This window comes from Miscanthus floridulus, chromosome 1 (genome assembly GCF_019320115.1).
Source record: "Miscanthus floridulus cultivar M001 chromosome 1, ASM1932011v1, whole genome shotgun sequence".
NCBI classification, from domain to species: domain Eukaryota; kingdom Viridiplantae; phylum Streptophyta; class Magnoliopsida; order Poales; family Poaceae; genus Miscanthus; species Miscanthus floridulus.
The window spans coordinates 41,821,888-41,842,438 of NC_089580.1; the positions used below are offsets into that span (position 1 = coordinate 41,821,888).

General features: G+C 40.9%; 5 protein-coding genes across 10 annotated transcripts; all 5 read left to right on the forward strand.

Annotated features, from left to right (window-relative positions):
* Positions 1 to 397: 397 nt before the first annotated feature.
* Positions 398 to 7,707, forward strand: LOC136497935 (flap endonuclease 1-B). Of its 4 annotated transcripts, none has more exons than XM_066493938.1 (17): positions 398 to 549; positions 640 to 756; positions 1,477 to 1,535; positions 1,615 to 1,674; positions 1,758 to 1,811; positions 1,891 to 1,939; positions 2,039 to 2,086; positions 2,305 to 2,370; positions 3,595 to 3,645; positions 3,716 to 3,835; positions 3,905 to 3,989; positions 4,560 to 4,641; positions 5,549 to 5,657; positions 5,737 to 5,784; positions 5,878 to 5,924; positions 6,011 to 6,062; positions 6,610 to 7,707. In XM_066493938.1, exons 1-17 carry the CDS (start codon positions 538 to 540, stop codon positions 6,775 to 6,777), a joined length of 1,227 nt encoding a protein of 408 aa, XP_066350035.1. In that variant the 5' UTR covers positions 398 to 537; the 3' UTR covers positions 6,778 to 7,707. The 4 variants fall into 4 exon arrangements, with proteins under 4 accessions (XP_066350035.1, XP_066349969.1, XP_066350100.1 ...); XM_066493872.1 differs by having other exon boundaries at positions 5,737 to 5,797; positions 5,882 to 5,924; positions 6,610 to 7,706; XM_066494003.1 differs by lacking the exon at positions 1,615 to 1,674 and having other exon boundaries at positions 5,737 to 5,797; positions 5,882 to 5,924.
* Positions 7,708 to 7,800: 93 nt separating this feature from the next.
* On the forward strand, positions 7,801 to 11,500 carry LOC136498185 (uncharacterized protein C24B11.05-like). 3 transcript variants are annotated; one of them, XM_066494167.1, is made up of 8 exons: positions 7,801 to 7,896; positions 9,748 to 9,809; positions 9,910 to 9,975; positions 10,077 to 10,174; positions 10,273 to 10,398; positions 10,505 to 10,783; positions 10,880 to 10,945; positions 11,037 to 11,500. In XM_066494167.1, the coding sequence occupies exons 2-8, from the start codon at positions 9,764 to 9,766 to the stop codon at positions 11,190 to 11,192; spliced, it is 837 nt and encodes a 278-aa protein (XP_066350264.1). In that variant the 5' UTR covers positions 7,801 to 7,896; positions 9,748 to 9,763; the 3' UTR covers positions 11,193 to 11,500. The 3 variants fall into 3 exon arrangements, with proteins under 3 accessions (XP_066350264.1, XP_066350371.1, XP_066350314.1); XM_066494274.1 differs by lacking the exon at positions 7,801 to 7,896 and adding an exon at positions 8,028 to 8,044; XM_066494217.1 differs by lacking the exon at positions 7,801 to 7,896 and having other exon boundaries at positions 9,511 to 9,809.
* A 1,391-nt stretch (positions 11,501 to 12,891) lies between these two features.
* LOC136498477 (large ribosomal subunit protein uL18c-like) lies at positions 12,892 to 16,680 on the forward strand. The gene is made up of 7 exons (XM_066494425.1): positions 12,892 to 13,070; positions 13,371 to 13,532; positions 14,787 to 15,093; positions 15,463 to 15,521; positions 15,621 to 15,871; positions 15,941 to 16,126; positions 16,218 to 16,680. Exons 1-3 carry the CDS (start codon positions 13,014 to 13,016, stop codon positions 14,955 to 14,957), a joined length of 390 nt encoding a protein of 129 aa, XP_066350522.1. The 5' UTR covers positions 12,892 to 13,013; the 3' UTR covers positions 14,958 to 15,093; positions 15,463 to 15,521; positions 15,621 to 15,871; positions 15,941 to 16,126; positions 16,218 to 16,680.
* Positions 15,006 to 16,370, forward strand: LOC136455405 (uncharacterized). Its single transcript, XM_066455446.1, has 4 exons — positions 15,006 to 15,040; positions 15,745 to 15,871; positions 16,061 to 16,126; positions 16,218 to 16,370. The coding sequence occupies exons 1-4, from the start codon at positions 15,006 to 15,008 to the stop codon at positions 16,368 to 16,370; spliced, it is 381 nt and encodes a 126-aa protein (XP_066311543.1).
* A 369-nt stretch (positions 16,681 to 17,049) lies between the features above and the next one.
* Positions 17,050 to 19,564, forward strand: LOC136498385 (large ribosomal subunit protein uL18c-like). The gene is made up of 3 exons (XM_066494346.1): positions 17,050 to 17,296; positions 17,605 to 17,766; positions 19,224 to 19,564. The coding sequence occupies exons 1-3, from the start codon at positions 17,111 to 17,113 to the stop codon at positions 19,371 to 19,373; spliced, it is 498 nt and encodes a 165-aa protein (XP_066350443.1). The 5' UTR covers positions 17,050 to 17,110; the 3' UTR covers positions 19,374 to 19,564.
* The last annotated feature ends 987 nt before the right edge of the window (positions 19,565 to 20,551 follow it).

Below are 20,551 nucleotides of genomic sequence, written 5' to 3' on the forward strand. Positions count from 1 at the left end.
TCTATTTAATTACAGAAAAGCATAGATCTAAAGCGACGGTAAAACTTTGTATTAAATTATACCATATTATATGTTTACTATGTAGATCTACTCATGTGGAATCCAATAAAATTAAATTTTCTATTTTATGATTTTTGTATGATTTACTATAATTTTTTAAAAATTCGGCGAAATAAATAAAAAAGATAAAGATAAAACTGACTTCAAAACCGGTTATAACAAGGTCGGGAGGTAAGATGAACGGTTTTAAAAAGTTGAGGGAGATGTTTTACCCGGTTTTAAAGTTTGGGAAAGAAAAACGGATTTTCACAAAAATTTCTTCGTCCCGTTCGCTTTGCTAAAAAAAACAAACCGAAATAATATTCTATCTAATTTGTCGTGAAAAGCAACCTGAAAAAGTTTATAAGAGAAGCGGACCAAAATCCACATACCGCACCCCTTCCCGACTTTCCGGCTCCTGTCCCGAAGCGGGAAACACAGCCTTCGCGGCGGCGCATTGGTTCGCCGTCCTTGCCAGCGCCGCCGATTCCGACCTCCATGGGAATCAAGGTACTCTCCTGCAGGGGTTGGTGATTCACAGCTGCAATTTGGCCCTTGGGCTCTCGATGTAACGGTCTCTGTGCTCGTGGCGCGCTCTAGGGGTTGACGAAGCTGCTGGCGGAGCACGCGCCGAGAGCCGCGGTGCAGCGGCGGGTGGAGGACTACCGCGGCCGCGTCATCGCCGTCGACGCCAGCCTCAGCATCTACCAGTTCCTCGTGAGCCCTCACGCCAGCTCGCCCCCTCTGTCTGTTCGGCCCTTGGCTTCAGTTTCCTGCGGCCGTTTACTCATGTCGTGAGTCGTCGTTGCATCTGGGTACAGTCCAGTGCTGAGGATTGTATTGCGGCTGGGTTGGATTTCTCCGATGATGTGATGATGTGTCCTGCGGAGTGTTCCTGGTTTCAAATTTGGTATGATAGCACGTGTGATTTCTCCTCCTGCCTGTTGCTGTTGTGGGAAGCACAGTCAGTTTGGAGATTTATGCCTATGTTGGTTCATAGGGGTACAAAATGTTTGAGCCAACTGCTACGTTCTGTTACATTCGGCATCTGCTGTATTACGTGCATGCATACAAACATAATTGTTTGTTACAGTCGCAAATCAATCATGTAAATAACACCTAGTGCTTCTTGTCTTGTCGAGTTCGACTTTAAGCCTAGGCTCACCACTTTTCAGTAACGGTTCTTGATTTCTTTCTTCTTAATGAAATACGTGCTTCGGCATGGCCGTGAAAAAAAAAAGTTTCATAGGTTAATGTTGTTGGCAGAATTTCAATTTTCAAAACCGCGGCACAATTTTTGTTCTCTCAAAGTTTCATGCTATTAACATGTGCAGGCATTTGTATTATTGTATTTAACTGTTTATTGGGTCATAGGACTATAGTGTTTCTGTCTAGTTTTCATTTGATTCATATCAAATGTGTCGTTAATTTCTGCAGATCGTGGTTGGAAGGAAAGGATCAGAGCTTCTGACCAATGATGCTGGTGAAATCACAAGGCAAGAAATATTGCTTGCCCTGCCTGTGGTCTGATCATTATCCAGCTTATTTAACTTTCTATCTCTGTGAACTGTGTAGTCATCTGCAGGGTATGTTGAACCGGACAGTAAGAATGTTAGAAGCAGGGATAAAGCCCGTGTAAGCTTCTTGCATTCCTGTGGTCCTTGTCAACTATTTGCAGTTAGCTTACTTGTGCTGACTGTGCTGAGCTTTTATGCTAGATTTGTTTTTGATGGTGAGCCACCTGAAATGAAGAAAAAGGAGCTTGCAAAAAGGTATGCGTCAAATTATTTCTTTGCCCATATTCACTATTAAATCTCAATAGACACATTTCTGATATTTGCTATTATTTAGGCCCTTGAAGAGGGATGATGCTACCCAAGATCTTAACAGAGCTATGGAGGTTAGTTGGTCCTCAATGTAGTTTTAGAGCTTTCTTACCGACCTTGTTTATCTTTTTCATTGTTTTTGATGGATTTCTAAAGTGCCAATTGCATTACAGATTGGGGATGAGGATGCAATTGAAAAATTTAGTAAAAGAACTGTCAAGGTAATGATCATACTCTTTCAAGAAATAAGCAATGAACAGTGTCCTTGAATTTATATCAGATGAAGCAACCTTCTAGTCTTGCATGAAATATGTCATTTGGAGTCTCTTTAGCAAAACGGTTTAAGCCTTTTAAGCAAATTGAGAGTGTTAGTACTATTTTTTGTTAACTTGTGGAGTCATTCTGAGCATGTACTGTGATTTCTGCCTTCCCTTTCCAGGTTACAAGAAAGCACAATGATGACTGCAAGAGGCTGTTAAGATTGATGGGCGTCCCTGTAGTTGAGGTATCATTATTGCTTTTGTCCATCTGTCGGTTAAGTTGTTTTTCTTTACTTTTCTATACAGATCAGCTACTGCCGTTTATTGATGTCTTCTTCCAGTGCCAAGGGGGGTCAGTAGGATATTGATAGTCTTTTGAACTTAAAGAATGGTTTTGCACTAGGATGCTTTAAGCGTTTGGTTAACTCCTATTTGTATGGCTTCTCAGACAAGTTTAAGCCATTCCCTCTGTCTTGTATATTAGCGTTCCTGAGATTTTTAGCACAGATTAAGCATGCAGGGAAATACTTCGATGCTCCTCTCTAAAGCGCTTGAGCCTTGGGAGACAATTTAATGAGGGCTGTTTTGAGCTTGTGACCGAGGTGGAATATTAGGAATGCTTAAAATACATACATATCTCTAGACTCTACATATCTCTAATAAAGGGCGTACCCAGTGCAGAGAGCTCCCGCTCTGTGCGGGGTCTGGGGAAGGGTGTCAGTGGCAAGCCTTACCCTCGCCTGTGTAATGCGAGGAGACCGCGACTCGAACCCGGGACCTTCCGGTTACAGGCGGTAAGACTCTACCGCTTGCACCAGGCCCGCCCTTCACTCTACATATCTCTAATAGTATACAGTTTTTAAACACCATAGATACATGGCCTGAGGGACTACATTTCAAGTTGAACTCATGAGTCAGCCCTCTAGGTTTATGAGCTTAGGGCTCTAGAAACTTTTTAGGTAAGCTTAGCCAAGTCTCTTGCTGATGGGGATTAAGCAGATGGCTTAACTGAAAATAAGATGTCTTTTTGGTATCGATTTAAACTTATTTGCTGTTAAGATTGGGCTTTAACTAGTACAAATAGACCATTGCTACGCATTGCACACGTTGATATGTAAACTTTGGCAATCAATAGCTGCCCACACATGATATAGATATTATCACTACGGAGAAAAACACAATTTGATTTTTTGATCGGGTGCGGGTGTGATTCTTCTGTCTGGACCACATTCTGTACTCTGATTTGATGGCAGCAATGCAAGCATGGTACCTGGTCTTTGTGATCTCGTACTGTTATAGAATCATAGGTAATAAGGGAAAAGACCACAAATCCTTTGAAAAACTAGCCCAAGCCGTGGAACCGGCATGTAATTGGACCGCTTCTACCTTTTTATGGAATTACACATAGCTCTCCTGCGTGTTCGAGAAAAAAGGTAATAAGTAATTAAGTTTCCTGATCACTTCCACAGGCACCAGGGGAGGCTGAAGCACAGTGTGCAGCACTTTGTGAAAATCACCAGGTATACCAAGTTAATTCCTGTATCTTAGCATAATTTTATTTTTTATTTCATTCTGAGTTGTGAATGCCAGGTTTATGCTGTAGCTTCAGAGGACATGGACTCACTGACTTTTGGTGCCCGAAGGTTTCTTCGTCACTTAACTGACCTTGGTTATAAGAAATCTCCTGTGACAGAATTTGATGTGTCAAAGGTATCATCACATATTTTCTTTATCTTCTTTTATCCTTTAGTGTCTTAGCCATTCTTTATGATTTTCCAGGTTTTGGAAGAACTTGGACTCACGATGGATCAGTTCATTGACTTGTGTATCCTTAGTGGATGTGATTACTGTGAGAATATTAAAGGTATTTTCATTAGATTAAACTCATCATATGATTCAGTAAATAGCTTCTATTAAGAGATTGTGGTTCCCTTGACTAGTTCTTCTAGTTGTTCACCTGCTCATTTCATGGGGCTTTAACATAAACGCTGCGTTCTTTATTTTCAGTTTTGTTCTTTTCTTCTAGAGTGCTGTGGGTGTTTTTGTGCGTGTGAGTGTTGTTGTGGATATCTTCCCCTGTATTTCAGACCTTTCTAAATATAATGAAATGATACGCAGCTCTCTTGCGTGTTCGATAAAAAACATATACGCTGCCCCAAATTTAGCAGCAATAAACTGTGGAAGCCAAATATCCCAGGCTTTAGGTTTTAGGCTCAATTATATTTTCTGTAATTTCCTTCTGTTGACTAAATCCTGAATCAATGTCACTTCAAGCTCCAAGTTTGTTTTATAGTATCTTTGCTTTAGGCTGATAGTTTGGTGACATATGTTATCTACAATCTGAACAATCTTCTAACCAACAACATTCATCACCGCACTGTAATCTATAAGGTATTTAAATTTTCTTGTAACTGTCATATTCTTCTGTTCGTAGGTATCGGGGGACAAAGAGCCTTGAAACTCATTCGTCAGCATGGTTGCATAGAAGAAGTTCTGCAAAATCTGAACCAGACGAGGTATGTTTGGATGAGATAGTCCTTGTCTTATACATTCAGTCACATGTTCACTCAAATCCTGTCTAGTGAGTCGCATTGCTACTTTGCCAGAAAAGTACACATTTTTTGAACTCCATGAAATGATAATGTATGCAGTGGAATGCCAAATGCCTTTTCAATGGCGACAATGATGTTATGTTATATGGACATGCTAACATATGCTTAACGTGAATAGCGTTGGATTATGTGTGCCTTGTGAGTGTTAACAGGGCCGCAAATTTTTCGAATTGCCTTTTTTGCAAGTCACATTTCCCCCCATATAATACTGAGAAGAAAACAATTTTTTTATTATGCTGCTATGTTATACACTGCACAGCAAGCGTTTTACACCACTAATGTCTCCTAATGCCTCTGATTATAATACCACCGGTCTGCGTCCTGCTGCACAGCTTCTGTTGCTATCCTGCACTCTGCTACTGCCCCTTTTGCTATGTCACCATGCTGTTTAAGCTATGTGCTTCTGCTAGGGGGCATTAGGTCAACATGTGGTCATGCCACAAAATGTATCTACTAAAATCTGCAGTTTGTAACAGCAAAAGCTGCTATGCTGTCAAGTAGTTGCAGATTTTATCTGTCTGAGAACTGTTTGCCTTTCAGTCTGACCAGTCCTTGATGACTGCCTGGAGTACAACTTTAAAAAATACATCAAAGATTAATTAATTATTTAAAAGCTCGGTCATTAACCAGTTTATATTTCTGTAGCTTCTTTGTTACACTGTTTATACCTAAGAAATATAAAATCTGCATGTAGGAAGTAGGTTGTACTCAGGAGTTGGTGCTACTGGCATGGTTTTCTTGATTACCATGTTATTCTCTGAGTGATCTTGACATGCTGGTCTTACTGTGCATGTTCTTTTTGGATCTGTAGATTCAGTGTTCCAGAAGACTGGCCTTACCAGGAAGTTCGGACCTTGTTTAAGGAACCTAATGTTTGTGCAAGAATTCCAGATTTCACGTGGACCTCACCAGACTCGGAGGTTTTCATTGATAGACCATAGTACATGACATGACTCCTATTGTTTCACAAGCTAAGCATGCTTTGCTTTCCGTGTTCAGGGCCTTATGGATTTCTTGTCAACAGAAAACAGTTTCAGTTCTGATAGGGTAACAAAGGCATGTGTTATTTATTGTATTTCACTAACTATCCTAACACCAAATGGTTGATTTCATGGAATAATCTGTGCCTTCTTTCATTAGGCAGTAGAAAAGATAAAGGCTGCAAGGGATAGGTATTCCCCAGGCAGGTGAGTTTGCAGTCTCCATGTTATCTCATGGAGATTGGAGAATCATCCATACATATCTAAAATGCTATCTTTTTTGTTTGTGCCAGATTGAAGCATTTGACACCAGTTGCTAGCTTACCAGGATCTCATACTGAGAAGGTGCAGATCTAAAAATCTATTGTTGGAAACCTTTTTTTTTTCTGTACAGTTGTTTTGCATGATTTTAGACTTCATCCTTTGCTTGTGTTTCATTTTCCTTAGTCACGGATTTGCATTGCTATTGTGCAAAGAAATGCTGTGCAGATTATTTGTGTAATTTTGGTTTACTAAAGTTCATAATATAGCTGCTATTGTCACTTGAGAAGTATGTATTTGCCTTTGAAACAGACAAAGTTAACATTTCGATTGAGTATCTTCAATGTTTTTACTGAACTAAAATTTGAATTTAGAGAAAGTTAACATTTCTATTGAGTATCTCTAGTCAAACACACATTTCTCTCCTCTCTTCCATAGTTCCGTCTCATATTCCATGCTACTGGGTAAGCACTTTGTGTGGTGTGGACTAGTTGACCTATTTGCATTATCGATTGTGTCTTTTCTCTTACTCTTTGATTTTTTTAGCCAGGTATTTGTTTAAAGTTCTAAAAACTAAGAAAGGACGCCACACTGTTCCATTTCTAATTCATTCATATTCAACTCATAACAGGAACCCAAATGCATTCTAGGTTCTCCAGGACAAAGTCTGAAGGTCAGGTCATCTCCACAAGTATGCAAGAGTTCAAGCTCTGGTTTCAGATATGGTAGCTCAAAGCCATTTATGCTGGGCAGACAATCAGGATTTCATGGAATGCCTTATGCTCTCTCTTTTGTCTAAATCTGTAGCTGCTCTGGTTTATGAGAAGATAGATCGAAGCTGTAGCTGCAGCTACATGAAAGGATGCTCACTTATAATATGTTAATCTCATGCTACTATTGTAATCTTTCCATTTATGTTGTAACGTAGTTAATCAACTACTGCAGTTCATCGTCGACAGCTAATGCTGGTTACCGCTACACCGGTTGACCTTTCCTTGCTGGCCTTCAAGGATTTGATACCTTTTGGCAATATCCTGAGTTCTCAGAAAGGTGTTTTTAAGCCCATGCTGAGAGGATAAACTGGCAGAAGTGTCCTTGACTTTAATGTGATAGCATTGTATGGATGGTGTAATTACCATTTTTTATAAAGTATTTTTTTTTCAATTTGTGGGCTGTTTTATCATGTCGTGTAGAGGTTGTAAACTAGTATGAAATGCTCATAATATTCAATGAGTTGGTAAGTACCCTTTGTACCAGAACACTGGAACATTCCTCTGAAGGTGGTTATTCCAATTGAGTAACCATTGGACCACACAAACTATGGCAAATGACGTATGTGCTAACTTGGAGCCATGGATACGCCTGATTTGCCATACCTTTTATTATTCGTGTTCTCTCCCATTCTCTATGAATTCAACAGAGGCTGCTGGATAAACAACAGAGTAGGAATGGCATAAAGTACTACTAAGTGGACCTGTTTCTCAACAACTTTGCCGAAGTCTAGGATTTTTCAAGAAGATGCTTGTAATATTCTTTGGTGCTTTCAATAATTACAATATATTCTCATGCCACTTTTTTAGGTACCTGCCATGCAGTTCTGACTTGTGAGGATATGCGGGCCTTCAAGGTTGAACACCACCCCTGCTTTCTTCTGTGGAAGGAAAGAGGCATCCTTGCGTTGATGGAAAGCTACAGGCAAATTGGCTTCTGGATAGTTCAAATGCTGAATATCATGCCAATATGCCATCAATCAATCTACTAAGGCAGCTGCATAACTGTTCTGCATGTGGAGAGCTTTGGGCTGCTATAAGTACAGCACCAGAAGCAACGGCTCCAACACCATTCATCGGAGATTCAGAAGCCTTCAACTTCAAGTCCTTGCCAGAAGCCTTCAACTTCAAGTCCTTGCATTTTGAAGGTAACCTTCTTGTCCGCTGTTCTGCTTTCGTCTGTTACTTTATCCTTCTACAGTTCTCCTTTGAAATGCCCTGTACCTTGTTCCTGCTGCTAGAGTCGGACATTCTTTTGTGATAGTGAACTGAGCAGTACCATCATCAACTCCGAGTGTAAGTTTTCAGAAGTAACTTCAAAGTAAAAGTATAAAACTAAGGCATTCCTAAAACTAACTGAAGCTGTCGAATCGGCATTTAAACAGACTTTCTATCTGTGTATATGGCTATATGCAATGAGATAAGTCTCCTCTTGTCCAAGGGAAAAAATAGAAGTAGCTTCAAATTGCATCTAGGAAGCATGTCAGACCATGGAAAACAGCACTTGCATCTAGAAAGTGATCATCTTCACTCCTGCAGACAACACCAACTGCTTCATTCTTCAGGCAGCCAATAGGGTGTGGGGATACATCTCCACTTCTGTTATGTGACTATGGGTCTTGCCCTTAAGCCTCTCATCGCACATACTGGATCATCTGAGAAATGCTTGACAAAACAAAAGTCAACAGAAGGATCTAAAATCCACATTCATGGAGAACCCTTTTCCTTTGCCATATAAACTGCTCACCAGGAGCATCAAAATTTCCCTCTAAGCACCATACGGGTCTTGAATATCACAACCAGAAATTAGTAAAAGGAAAACAGTGAAAAGAGTTCGTTCTAATTGATGCGCGCAATGTCCTTGTTCCTCCCTTCCCTTGTGACAAAATGGAATCAGTACATATTACATTTTGGTTGACCTTGCTGTAAACAAGTCATACTATTGTAATTCTCAGTCTTCTATCCATGACAAGTAAATTTAGCAGTATCACATCCCATTATTCTTGCTTATCATTCCTTGAAGATCGTTTACATGGTTGGCACAAACTTAGTAATGCTAGCTGCCCGTGCTCACTACATGTGACAACCCAACTATGATAGGCCGTGTTGCTTAGGGCCCAAACGCCGGTGTCTTGCGAGTGCAATCAGTTGCACGGTACCCGTCTGCAATGGGGCCGTCTGCTGCTTCTTCAAACAGGCCATCGAAAGGGAGCAGGGCCTCAACTTCCAACAACGTGGACGAGGGGGGCTTCGGGGGCTTCGCCACCGTCGAAGGCTCCAGGATGGTCACTTGATCCACTCTCTCAAGAGTGCAGGTGCTGTGGACGGACGAGATGGTGGCCATGGCCATGGCAACAAGGAGGAGGGTTGTGAGGCTGGTGAGCTTGGCCATTTGTTCATGGTTTGGTGATGGTCGTTTATTGTGTAAGCAGGTAGTGGATTGGAATGGGTTGCTGGTCTAGGAGTGGGAGGAACAACTGGTTTTTATAGGTGAAAATGTGAATTATTACTAATATTTTATCTGGGCAACGTATCAGATGGAAACCAACTAACCTGTGCAAACTTGGAAACTACCAATCAGGACCACTGGATGCTGATCCAATGAATGGGGTGAGAGGTGGGATTTTTTTGCGCTTAAACCCCCCACCCGCCGTCCTTTTTTTTTGCGCTTAAGCCCCCTCGCCCCATCCATTGGATCAGCATCCAATGGTCCTGATCGGTAGTTTCCAAGTTTGCACAGGTTGGTTGGTTTGCACATTTGTGGAACTGCGGTGGAGTTAGTGGATGTGTTTAATACTTATAACAGGAGTTACGCTATAATTAATAAACCCTGTTTGCTCAAATAAACCCTTAGGAGTTTCATCCAGAAAAATATTAACTCAGGAGTTATTTGATGGAGTTACATCCAAAACTTGCATCCTTTATATAAAATATTTCAGTTCTCAAATAATAGCTATTCTGAAAACTGGTCTCAGTTAATTTGGGAAAACTTTTTGCAGCTTTTGACTGTTGAAGATGGAGTCTATTCTTGAAAGACCGAAGTACGAGTGCTTGCTGTTTGGTGTGTTCCCTGCTTTTAAAAATCCCGAGAAATTGTTGCTGCATTTATTTCTTCATCTTGTGATACAATAAAATAATGACGTTTTCTATTTCATTTTCAGATCTTAATGACACTTTGTATCCCTTCAGCGCTGGCATCAATCTAGCTTGTCGCAAAAACATACAAGGTGGGTAATGATACTGGTCATTTTCCACAGCTTCATGCTTTATGAGGCGTTTATTGTCTGCAAATGTTGAGGAGACTGCAACTTTGAAATTTGGCCACCAGATTATATGCGGCACCATCTGCATATTGAAGAAAGCCATATTGCAGATATGTGCCTGGACCTGTACAAGGAATATGGCACCACAATGGCTGGCCTTAAGGTACAACTCATGTTCCATTAGTCGTTTGTTGAATCTTTACATTGACTTGTCCTATATTTTCTTCTCTTTTCTAATCGTGCGATCGTTATTCTCTGCAGGCATTAGGCTATGAATTTGATAATGATGAGTTTCATGCAACTGTTCATGGTACCTTGCCATATCACAATCTGAGGCCTGACCCTGTTTTGAGGACCTTCCTACTCTCAATTCCACAGAGAAAAATAGTACGAAAAGCAACTAGTTTCTGTTTTCTTGCTGTATTCTGAAATGATATATTTGGAAAAATGGTCGCGGTGAGCATTTTTATCAACCTACATTTGGTTACTGCAGGTATTCACAAATTCTGACAAAGCTCATGCGGAGGAAGCTCTGCGCAGACTGGGTTTACAGGGTTGCTTCGATTTTGTAATTTGCTTTGAGACACTGAATCCTTGCAATGGTCTGAGCGAGTTCCAGAACAGCATGCTGTTCCCAGATGAAACATCTCCCAACTTGGTTGATCTGAATGAATCAGATGGGTTCAGACCCATATCGCCTATCCTTTGCAAGCCCTCCATTGAAGCCATGGAAGCTGTAATTCGGATTGCAAATGTTGATCCCAAGAAAACAGTAAGGATTCTCGTCTGTGAAATATGAAAAAGAACACGTTCTAACAAGAAGGAATGCCGCACTGGAAATTTTACATGCTAATAATCTATTTTTCAGATATTTTTTGACGACAGCACTCGGAACATAGCTTCAGGAAAGGCCGCAGGCTTCCATACTGTGATTGTAAGACACCGTTCATGGTCTAAAATTCCACATCAGCCGTCATTCATGTTCAAAGGGAAAACCTGAACAGAAAATTTTCTGAATTTTGCAGGTTGGCAGACCGACACTTGTTCCGGGGGCTGACCATGCTTTGGAGAGCATTCATAACATGAAGGAAGCTTTACCTGAGATATGGGATGGTCAGGATTGGTCTGAGTCTGATGTTCTTCTTTCTTCCACTGCTGTTGAAACTGAGGTGGTTGCTTGAATGCGTAACCCTGTGGGTTATCCATCCTGTGCTTGAATACCTACTACTTATAGTTTTGAGTTTGGATAGTGGATGCAGAAGGTGCACCCTAGCTTCATTGATGAAGAGATTGCACTCTTAGTTCCAAATACTAATGGAACTGTATCTGTTAGAGTAGTGTGAGCTGAAGTTGCTGAACAAGCATATGCAGGAATTCTGCAGTATTCGCATTCTTGGCGCACCATTCTCTATGTACCATGTAACTATGTTTGTGCGTGTTGTATTTTACAACTCTGATTCTTAATGCAATGATACGCAGCTCTCCTGCGTATTCGATAAAAAAAAACATGTTTGACTGTTTGTACTTGTACCTCAGAATAAAGATACAGTACTCTAATTCTACCAAACTTCAGAAGTTTGCATTCCCTTTGTTTTACGATACATTGCCCTCTTTAAAGAAAAGGAAAAAGTCTACATAAGCCCCCTACTATTCATGGTGGACTACTTCATACTCTAACTATAAAATCGGATTTTCTACCCCTGAACTTTCCAAAACAGGGCAAATAACCCCCCTAAGCGGTTTTGGACGGTGGTTTTGCTACCGTAATGGTGGTTTTTGTCTTTTTCTTTTTTATTTATTTCCACTAAATCTTTGAGAAATTATAGTAAATCACAGAAAAATTATAAAATAGAAAATCCAATTTTGTTGGACTCCATATGAGTAAATCTACACAATGAAAATATAATATGGTATGTTTTAGTATAAAGTTTTTGCTGTAGCTTTAGATCTATGTTTTTCTGTAATTAATTGGAATAATTTATAGGTGCAGCTTCTATGGTCTAATTGTGGTAAAATTTTATGGTATGCTAATTATTGTATGCTTGAGCTGTAGTAAAAATCTCATACTAAGTATGAGATTTTTACTACAGTTCAAGTATACAATAATTAGTCCATCATAAAAACCACAATTGGACCACGGAAGTTGCAGCTATGAATTATTCCAATTATTTACAGAAAACATAGATCTAAAGCTATAACAAAAACTTTGTACTAAAACATACCATATTATATGTTCACTGTGTAGATTTACTCATGTGGAGTCCAACAAAATTGAATTTTCTATTTTTATGATTTTTCTGTTATTTACTATGATTTTTCAAAGATTCAGAGAAAATAAATAAAAAGAAAAAAGACAAAATCACCATCACTGTAGCAAACCACCGTCCAAAACCGCTCGGGGGGTCATTTGATCGGTTTCAAAAAGTTCAGTGATAGAAAATCTGGTTTTATAGTTTGAGGGGTGAAATAGTCCACCCTATATAGTTAAGTGGTGATGTAGACTTTTTCCATCAAGAAAATATAATGCCACTCTTAATTCTTGCATTCTTTCGACAATGGGAGCTTCGTCAGTTGCTGTTCGGTTGCCAAGGCTGGTCTAATTTTCCGAGGCCTATGCCTAATTTTGCTCATATTAATTAATTTTAGTAGTAGACTGTACTGTATATATTACAACCGTTTAAAATGCTACTGATTTTGTTTGGTTTCAGAGGTATTGTAATGAAATAAATTATGCGAAATGCATCCTTTTCTCTTTCTTTCTTTTTTCTAGAGTTTTTGTTCTGTTCTGGAATAACTAAAACAGAAGGGTCCTTGTTGTAATTTGGTCAAGCTTTTAAACGCTGTACAGCGGATAGGATAAGGCCATAACGGAGACGCTGTTGTGCGGGAGACAGAGAGAGCGGAGTGAAGAGCAGCGGCGCAAAGTGATCCATGCTCGCCTCGCCGGCGCTCGCGTCCCCGCGCCTGCCCGTCGCGCGGCGTTGTCCGTCGTCGCCAAGGTCATGGTGTCCACGCCGCAGGACGACCGCATCGCCCGCCATGTCCGCCTCCGCAAGAAGGTACGAGTAGAAATCTGCGCGAGAGCAAAGTTAGAATCTTTCTCCTCCTTCCTTCGTACGAATGTGCACGAATTGTAATAAGAACATTTTCGTTCTCCAGTCGATTGCGGGAGTGGTGGGCGGGGGCCAATGCCGTGCCTCCGTCCTGTTCGACGAAATGCTTCTATTGGAGTGGTAGCCTAAGAATCTATCAGCTATACCTAGAGTTCACGAATTGGATGTAACTACGGGTTTTACTGCTACTTCCTGCTAGTTTCACGAGTTTTATCGCAGTTGTCAGTCTTACATACTCCTTTCCAGGTAAGTGGCACCACGGAGAGGCCGAGGTTGAGTGTTTTCCGCTCAAACAAGCATTTGTACGCTCAAGTCATCGACGACACAGAGCAATGCACTCTGGCTTCAGCTTCAACCATGCACAAAACTCTCTCCAAGGAATTGGAATACTTGGCTGGGCCAACGATTGTAAGTTATCAGCTCCTTTTATTTTGCTTGAGAAACTCTGATCTTGGTTGAAATGTCAATACCATTTCAAAGATAGTAATCACTAACAGGGAGTTTACTTGTTCCTTTATTAAATCATCCCTTTCCCCCATAATACAAATGGAAGATTGCTCTAGTGAAAATGCATATTCTTTCCACTTGTAGCATCATTGGAAACTAGATGATAAATTATCTGGTAAGGGCCAAGGACTTCCATGTGCAATTAATTATCTATGACCCAATCAAATGTATATACTCTGTTTGGGTATTGAATTGTCGTTGGGATTTCAGATTACATAGTTTGAGGTACTCCTACTCTAAACACACCAGTTATTTCTACTAGATTGTGCGATCACTACAAATATGCATGCATTCCCGATTTCTTCACAAGAATAGACACGGTCTTATGCCTCCGATCATTGGCAAAACCGTGGCTGCAGTGAAAGTAAAACAGAGCACCAGAGTAGATAAGGTGAACAGACAGTGCAGCCTTTGATATATTCACAATTGATAAATCCACTCTTTCATCAGTCATTTGTGGCACTTCAATATCTGCTTATATATATACAAAACCAGCCATGGCCAACTTAATCAATACAGTCATGTCCTAGGTTCAAATCTCCCATTCTGAAAAATCAGTGAGTTTTTAGGACAGCATGTTTTTCTAGTAAGATCATAATGGCTTGTAAATAGTCTGGCCACTGGAACTTGAACAATCTCAGGGAACCATACACTGCGTTTTCTTCAGATGATTCTACATATAAAAAACACAATGGTGCAGTGTACTGTTTCTCGTCCGCGCGGCTGAAGGCAAGCTTTCCTTCTTATAAGCGCGGAAGATAGAAGATGAAATGTAGAGGATGAACCTGGACGTCATGAAGCGTCCATCAATCACCAGTAACCGCTGCCATAAGCATGAGTTACTGGTAACCGCAGCCATAACTATGACCGTTACAAGTTCAGCCATCAACTACATTCAGTCCACCATTTTATTGCACCTAGCATCTAATATGGCATTAGGATTTATTTGATTTGATTATTAAATAAAATATGGGTCATGCCCACATTAAATCTAACAGTATCCATGACAAGTAAATTTAGCAGCATCACATCCCATTATTCATGCTTATCGTTCCTTGATGAAGATCGTTTACATGGTTGGCACAAACTTAGTAATACTAGCTGCCGGTGCTCACTACATGTGACAACCCAACTATGATAAGCCTTGTTTCTTAGGGCCCTAGCACCGGTGTCTTGCGAGTGCAATCGGTTGCACGGTACCCGGCTGCGATGGGGCCGTCTGCTGCTTCTTCAAACAGGCCATCGCAAGGGAGCAGGGCCTCAACTTCCAACAACGTGGACGAGGGGGGCTTCGCCACCGTCGAAGGCTCTAGGATGGTCACTTGATCCACTCTCTCAAGAGTGCGGGCGCTGTGCACGGACGAGATGGTGGCCATGGCCATGACAACAAGGAGCAGGAGGGCTGTGAGGTTGGCGAGCTTGGCCATTTCTTCACGGTTTGGTGATAGTCGTTTATTGTGAGGTAATGGATTGGAATGGGTTGCTGGTCTAGGATTGGGAGGAATAACTGGTTTTTATAGGTGGAAATGTGGTTACTTGTTACTAAGATTTTATTTATGTAACTGCAGTGGAGTTAGTGGATGTGTTTAATATCTATAAGAGGAGTTACGCTATAATGAATAAGCCTTGTTAGCTCAAATAAACCCATACGAGTTTCATCCAGAAAAAAAAGATTAACTTTTTTAAATGGCAGAAAAAGATTAACTTAGGAGTTATTTGATGGAGTTACATCCAAAACTTGCATCCTGTCTATTTTTCTTCATTTTTTCAGCTCTCAAATAATAACTATTCAGAAAACTGGTCTCACTTAATTTGTGAAATTTTTTTGCAGTTTTTGACTGTTGAGGATGGAGTCTCTTGAAAGACCGAAGTACAAGTGCTTGCTGTTTGGTGTGTTCCCTTCTTTTAAAATTCCAGAGAAATTGTTGTGTTTATTTCTTCATCTTATGGATAATCAAATAATGATGTCTCTTTCTATTTCATTTTCAGATCTTGATGACACTTTGTATCCCTTCAGCGCTGGCATCAATCTAGCTTGTCGCAAAAACATACAAGGAATCGTTTTCCACGGCTTCATGCTTTATGAGGTGTTTATTGTCTGCAAATGTTGAAGAGACTGCAACTTTGAAATTTGGCCACCAGATTACATGCGGCACCATTTGCATATTGAAGAAAGCCATATTGCAGATATGTGCCTGGACCTGTACAAGGAATATGGCACCACAATGGCTAGCCTTAAGGTAATCTTTACAATGACTTGTCCTATATTTTCTTCTCCTTTCTAATCGTGTGATCGTTATTCTCTGCAGGCATTAGGCTACGAAATTTGATAATGATGAGTTTGATGCAACTGTTCATGGTACCTTGCCATATCACAACCTGAGGCCTGACCCTGTTGGAAATTTTACATTCTAAGAGTTTATTTTCAGATATTTTTTTACGACAGCACTCAGAACATAGCTTCAGGAAAGGCTGCAGGCTTCCATACTGTGATTGTAAGACACTGCACATGGTCCAAAATTCGACATTAACCATCATTCATGTCCAATGGGAAAACTTGAACACAAAACTTTCTGAATTTTGCAGGTTGGCAGACCGACACTTGTTCCAGGGGCTGACCATGCTTTGGAGAGCATTCATAACATGAAGGAAGGTTTACCCGAGATATGGGATGGTCAGGATTGGTGCGAGTCTGATGTTCTTGCTTCCACTGCTGTTGAAACTGCGGTGGTTGCTTGAATCTGTAACCCTGTGGGTTATCCATTCTGTAATACCGTGAGAGTGGACTACCTACGACTTATAGTTTGAGTTTGTATAGTGGATGCAGAAGGTGTACCCTAGCTTCATTGATGAAGAGATTGCACTCTTATATTAGTTCCAAATATTAATGGAACTGTATCATTTAGAGCAGTGTGAACTGAAAGTTGCTGGACAGCATATGCAGTAATTCTGCAGATATTCGCACTGTTGGCGCACCATTCTCTATGTACCATGATTGTACCTCAGAATAAAGTGACAGTACTCTAATTCTACCAAACTTCAGAAGTTTGCATTCCCTTTATATTCCGATATATTGCCCTCTATAAAAGAAAATATAGTGCCGCTTTTAATTCTTGTATTCTTTCGACAATGGGAGCTTCGTCAGTTGCTGTTCGGTTGCCAAGGCTGGCCTGATTTCCCCAGGCCTATGCCTAATTTTGGTCATATTAATTAATTTTATTAGTAAACTGGACTATATATATTACAAGTTTAAAATGCTACTGATTTTGTTTGGTTTCAGAGGTATTGCAATTTGCAATGAAATAAATTATGCGAAATGCATCATGTTCTATACTGAAATAAGTAAAATAGAAGGGTCCTTGTTGTAATTTGATCAAGCATTTAAACGCTGTGCAGCGGATAGGATAAGGCCATAACGGAGACGCCGTTGTGCGGGAGGCAGAGAGAGCGAAGAGAAGAGCAGCGGCGCAAAGGGAGCCATGCTCGCCTCGCCGGCGCTCGCCGGCGTCCACTCATTCGCGGCGTCCGTGTCCGGCAACCTCCTCATCCCCTTACCTTCCGTCCCCGCGCCGGCCCGTCGCGCGGCGCTGTCCGTCGTCGCCAAGATCAAGGTGTCCACGCCCCAGGACGACCGCATCGCCCGCCATGTCCGCCTCCGCAAGAAGGTACTAGAAATCTGCGCGAGAGCCAAGTTAGAATCTTTCTCCTCCTTCTTCGTACGAATGTGGACATCAATCAATGTGCACGAATTCTAGCGAGGACATTTTCACTCTGCATTCGACTGCACGAGTGGTGGGTGCGGGCCAAGGCCGTGCTTCCGTCCTGTTCGACGAAATGCTTCTCTTGGAGTGGTAGCCTAAGAATCTATCGGCTATAGAGCTCACGAATTGAATGTAACTACGGGTTTTACTGCTACTTGCTGCTAGTTTCACGAGTTTTATCGCAGTTGTCAGTCTTACATACTCCTTTCCAGGTAAGTGGCACCACAGAGAGGCCGAGGCTGAGTGTTTTCCGCTCAAATAAGCATTTGTACGCTCAAGTCATCGACGACACAAAGCAATGCACTTTGGCTTCAGCTTCAACCATGCACAAATCTCTCTCCGAGGAATTGGAATACTCGGCTGGACCAACGATTGTAAGTTATCAGTTCCTTCTATTTTGCTTGAGAAACCCTGATCTTCGTTGAAGTGTCATTATCATTCCAAAGACAGTAAAACAGTAACAGAGAGTTTAGATCATAGGCCCAACCCTGCTTTATTAGAAAGCTTAAGTTTGAATGTAACAGAGAGTTTACTGTTTTTTCCCGATTCGAGGCATTCCCCATTTCAATTACTCAGATACCAGAAATACGGAGTTCGTAAGAAAGTTCAGAAAGCAGAAACTGAATGAGGAACAAAAAGACCTGACCCTGACAGTTTTCCTAAACTCTATGCCTATCTGATTAAGCAGATATAGTAGAGCAGGAGGTACAGTCTAGATAACTGAGGTTTACAGACTTCCACCTTACAGCCCAGATACATGCACATGGCTACTCATCCAAAAGGAACATAACAGAAACGCAGCTCCACCACTACACCATTCTCAGGCACATCTATCAGGTCCCTGATCTTCGTCATCTTGAACAACATCCTGCAGCTGCTTCATCGCCACCTTTGGTTTCTGATTTGGCTAGCAGCTTGGACACAATTTGAAACATGATGTTCATTGCTTCCAAAAGCCCTTCTTTGTCCACTCGAACGTAGAGACCTGCCTAGTAACGAATAAGAGCGCATGCAAATCACATCAACCACTTGTAGAGAGTTTACTGGTTCCTTGTTTAAATGCATATGCTTTCCACTTGTAGCATCATTGGAAACTTCAATGTGATTAATTATCTATGACCCAATCAAATGTATACACTCTGTTTGGGTACTGAATTATCATTGGGATTTCAGATTACATAGTTTGATTTGAGGTATTCCTACTTTAAACACGCCAGTTATCTGTACTAGATGTGTAATCACTACATATATGCATGCATCGCTGTTTCTTCACAAGAATAGGCATGGTCTTATGTCTCTGGTCATTGAACAAGCCCTGGTTGCAGTGAAAAGTAAAACAGGCTACCAGAGTAGAGAAGATGAACAGATAATGCAGCCTTTAATATATTCACGATTTATAAACCCATTCTTTCATCAGTCATTTGTGGTACTTCAATATTTGCTTATATATACATAAAATAGCCATGGCCAACTTAATCAACACAGTTAAGTCTAGGTTCAAAACTCCCTTTCTGAAAAATCAATGAGGTTTTAGGACAGCATGCTTTTCTAGTTAGATCACACTGGCTTGTAAGTAGTCTGGTTACTGGAACTTGAACAATCTCAGGGAACCATACACTGTGTTTTCTTCAGATGATTCTACATATAAAAAACACAAAGCAATTTGAAGTTGTGCAATCATTTTTATGATGACTCTGTTGATTTTTATCTCCAATGGTATTGCATTGGTGTTTGAATTTTGCTTATACATGATTCAACATGACAAGATGAGACATGCTCTCGCAGATAGGCTATGATTTGTTTCTGACAGAAATTTGATATTGGCTTCCAGGAAATAGCACAAAAGATTGGTGAGGTGATTGCCAAGTCTTGCTTGGAGAAAGGGATCAGCAAAGTTGTCTTCGATCGAGGTGGTTTCCTCTACCATGGCCGCATAAAAGCTCTTGCTGATTCTGCTAGAGAGCACGGGCTTGAATTCTGAATCGTCCAAATGTTTGTTCATATCTCCAGGGTCACCTGTAATCTTCCCTTTTTCTCCATATGTCGGACAGAATTCTTTTGTAGTCATTCGCCTTGTTCTGCAGGGTGCAGACATGGCCACTCTTTGATCATGTCACGTTTTTGTAGTCTTGTGTTCTGATGCTTCTCTAATTGATATTACTAGTATCCATCTCTCCCGCCGTCGCTACTCTATGGTACACATCATATATTCATATACGATAGAATGATATGTGGAACATTATTGATCCTTTCGATCTGAATCCTGAGTAGACGATAGCTGGAACGGAAAGAAGACGGCGAAAAAGGAAGGCTTTCTTCTACTCTCTCTTCGTGATGTATTTTGTCCGTTCTGCCCTCGATAGAACAGCACGGCCACTTGATCTACCTGCTTGTCTGTATTATATTACAATTTACAATGTCATTATACTGTACAGCAGGTGTAATCTGAGCGTATTTTTGCAATGCTGAATACACCGAGAGCCCATCTACAGGAGTAGGATAACAACTAGAACCAGCTAACGTGAATGTGATGCGATTGTGATGCTGCAGAGTGTCAGATAGACCTCATGTTTGAACAACCACAAATCAATTTTAGGTTACTGCTCACAGCGTCACCTGTTGTACGTGCATGACAGCGTCGATCTATATTATTACTCGTTTCTTTACTGTCATTTTCCTGTTCTTCATCCATCAATCAGTGTGACTCGTATTAAAATATCATACTTGTTATCATGTTGCCTGTATTTTTCTTATTAAATGTCTGCCTACTAACATGAAAGGGATACATACATATGGATTGCAATAATATATTGGGCACGTGGTGATCCGCGTCATTATTCACGAATCTGATCGTAACCCTGTCCCTTGAGTAATGATCCATTCTTTCATCGCTGGATACACACTCCTGCTGTAAAAACAATGGCCTCACGCCATTGTTATGAAAAGGATACGTACGACGACTCTTTCACTGAATTTCCAGACAAAGATAAGAGCAAGATTTATTGGTTCAGCGCGTTGCCTATCTTCTGATTGATTACTGAAAAGATAGCTCGAGCTGTCTTATACTGCTCGATAGATTTGTGAAACTCATGTGGTCCTCTTGGAGTGGGATTGGATGGATGCATCCTGACGAATCCAAGCTAGAAGCACAGCGACCTG

What these genes read in the sequence shown, in the direction of transcription:
- LOC136497935 (XM_066493872.1), top strand. An exon ending in TGATAGGGTAACAAAGGCAT is followed by an intron (nt 5,798 to 5,881) that starts GTGTTATTTATT and finishes TTCATTAGGCAG; the next exon opens with TAGAAAAGATAAAGGCTGCA. An exon ending in CAGGATCTCATACTGAGAAG is followed by an intron (nt 6,063 to 6,609) that starts GTGCAGATCTAA and finishes AACTCATAACAG; the next exon opens with GAACCCAAATGCATTCTAGG.
- LOC136498185 (XM_066494167.1), top strand. Translation starts at nt 9,764, where the DNA reads ATGGAGTCTATTCTTGAAAGACCGAAGTACGAGTGCTTGCTGTTTG. An exon ending in CCACAATGGCTGGCCTTAAG is followed by an intron (nt 10,175 to 10,272) that starts GTACAACTCATG and finishes TATTCTCTGCAG; the next exon opens with GCATTAGGCTATGAATTTGA. An exon ending in ATGTTGATCCCAAGAAAACA is followed by an intron (nt 10,784 to 10,879) that starts GTAAGGATTCTC and finishes TCTATTTTTCAG; the next exon opens with ATATTTTTTGACGACAGCAC.
- LOC136498477 (XM_066494425.1), top strand. Translation starts at nt 13,014, where the DNA reads ATGGTGTCCACGCCGCAGGACGACCGCATCGCCCGCCATGTCCGCCTC. An exon ending in ATGTCCGCCTCCGCAAGAAG is followed by an intron (nt 13,071 to 13,370) that starts GTACGAGTAGAA and finishes ACTCCTTTCCAG; the next exon opens with GTAAGTGGCACCACGGAGAG. An exon ending in ACTTGGCTGGGCCAACGATT is followed by an intron (nt 13,533 to 14,786) that starts GTAAGTTATCAG and finishes CTTGTTTCTTAG; the next exon opens with GGCCCTAGCACCGGTGTCTT.
- LOC136455405 (XM_066455446.1), top strand. Translation starts at nt 15,006, where the DNA reads ATGGCCATGACAACAAGGAGCAGGAGGGCTGTGAG. An exon ending in CCACAATGGCTAGCCTTAAG is followed by an intron (nt 15,872 to 16,060) that starts GTAATCTTTACA and finishes GTTTATTTTCAG; the next exon opens with ATATTTTTTTACGACAGCAC. An exon ending in CAGGCTTCCATACTGTGATT is followed by an intron (nt 16,127 to 16,217) that starts GTAAGACACTGC and finishes TGAATTTTGCAG; the next exon opens with GTTGGCAGACCGACACTTGT.
- LOC136498385 (XM_066494346.1), top strand. Translation starts at nt 17,111, where the DNA reads ATGCTCGCCTCGCCGGCGCTCGCCGGCGTCCACTCATTCGCGGCGTCC. An exon ending in ATGTCCGCCTCCGCAAGAAG is followed by an intron (nt 17,297 to 17,604) that starts GTACTAGAAATC and finishes ACTCCTTTCCAG; the next exon opens with GTAAGTGGCACCACAGAGAG. An exon ending in ACTCGGCTGGACCAACGATT is followed by an intron (nt 17,767 to 19,223) that starts GTAAGTTATCAG and finishes ATTGGCTTCCAG; the next exon opens with GAAATAGCACAAAAGATTGG.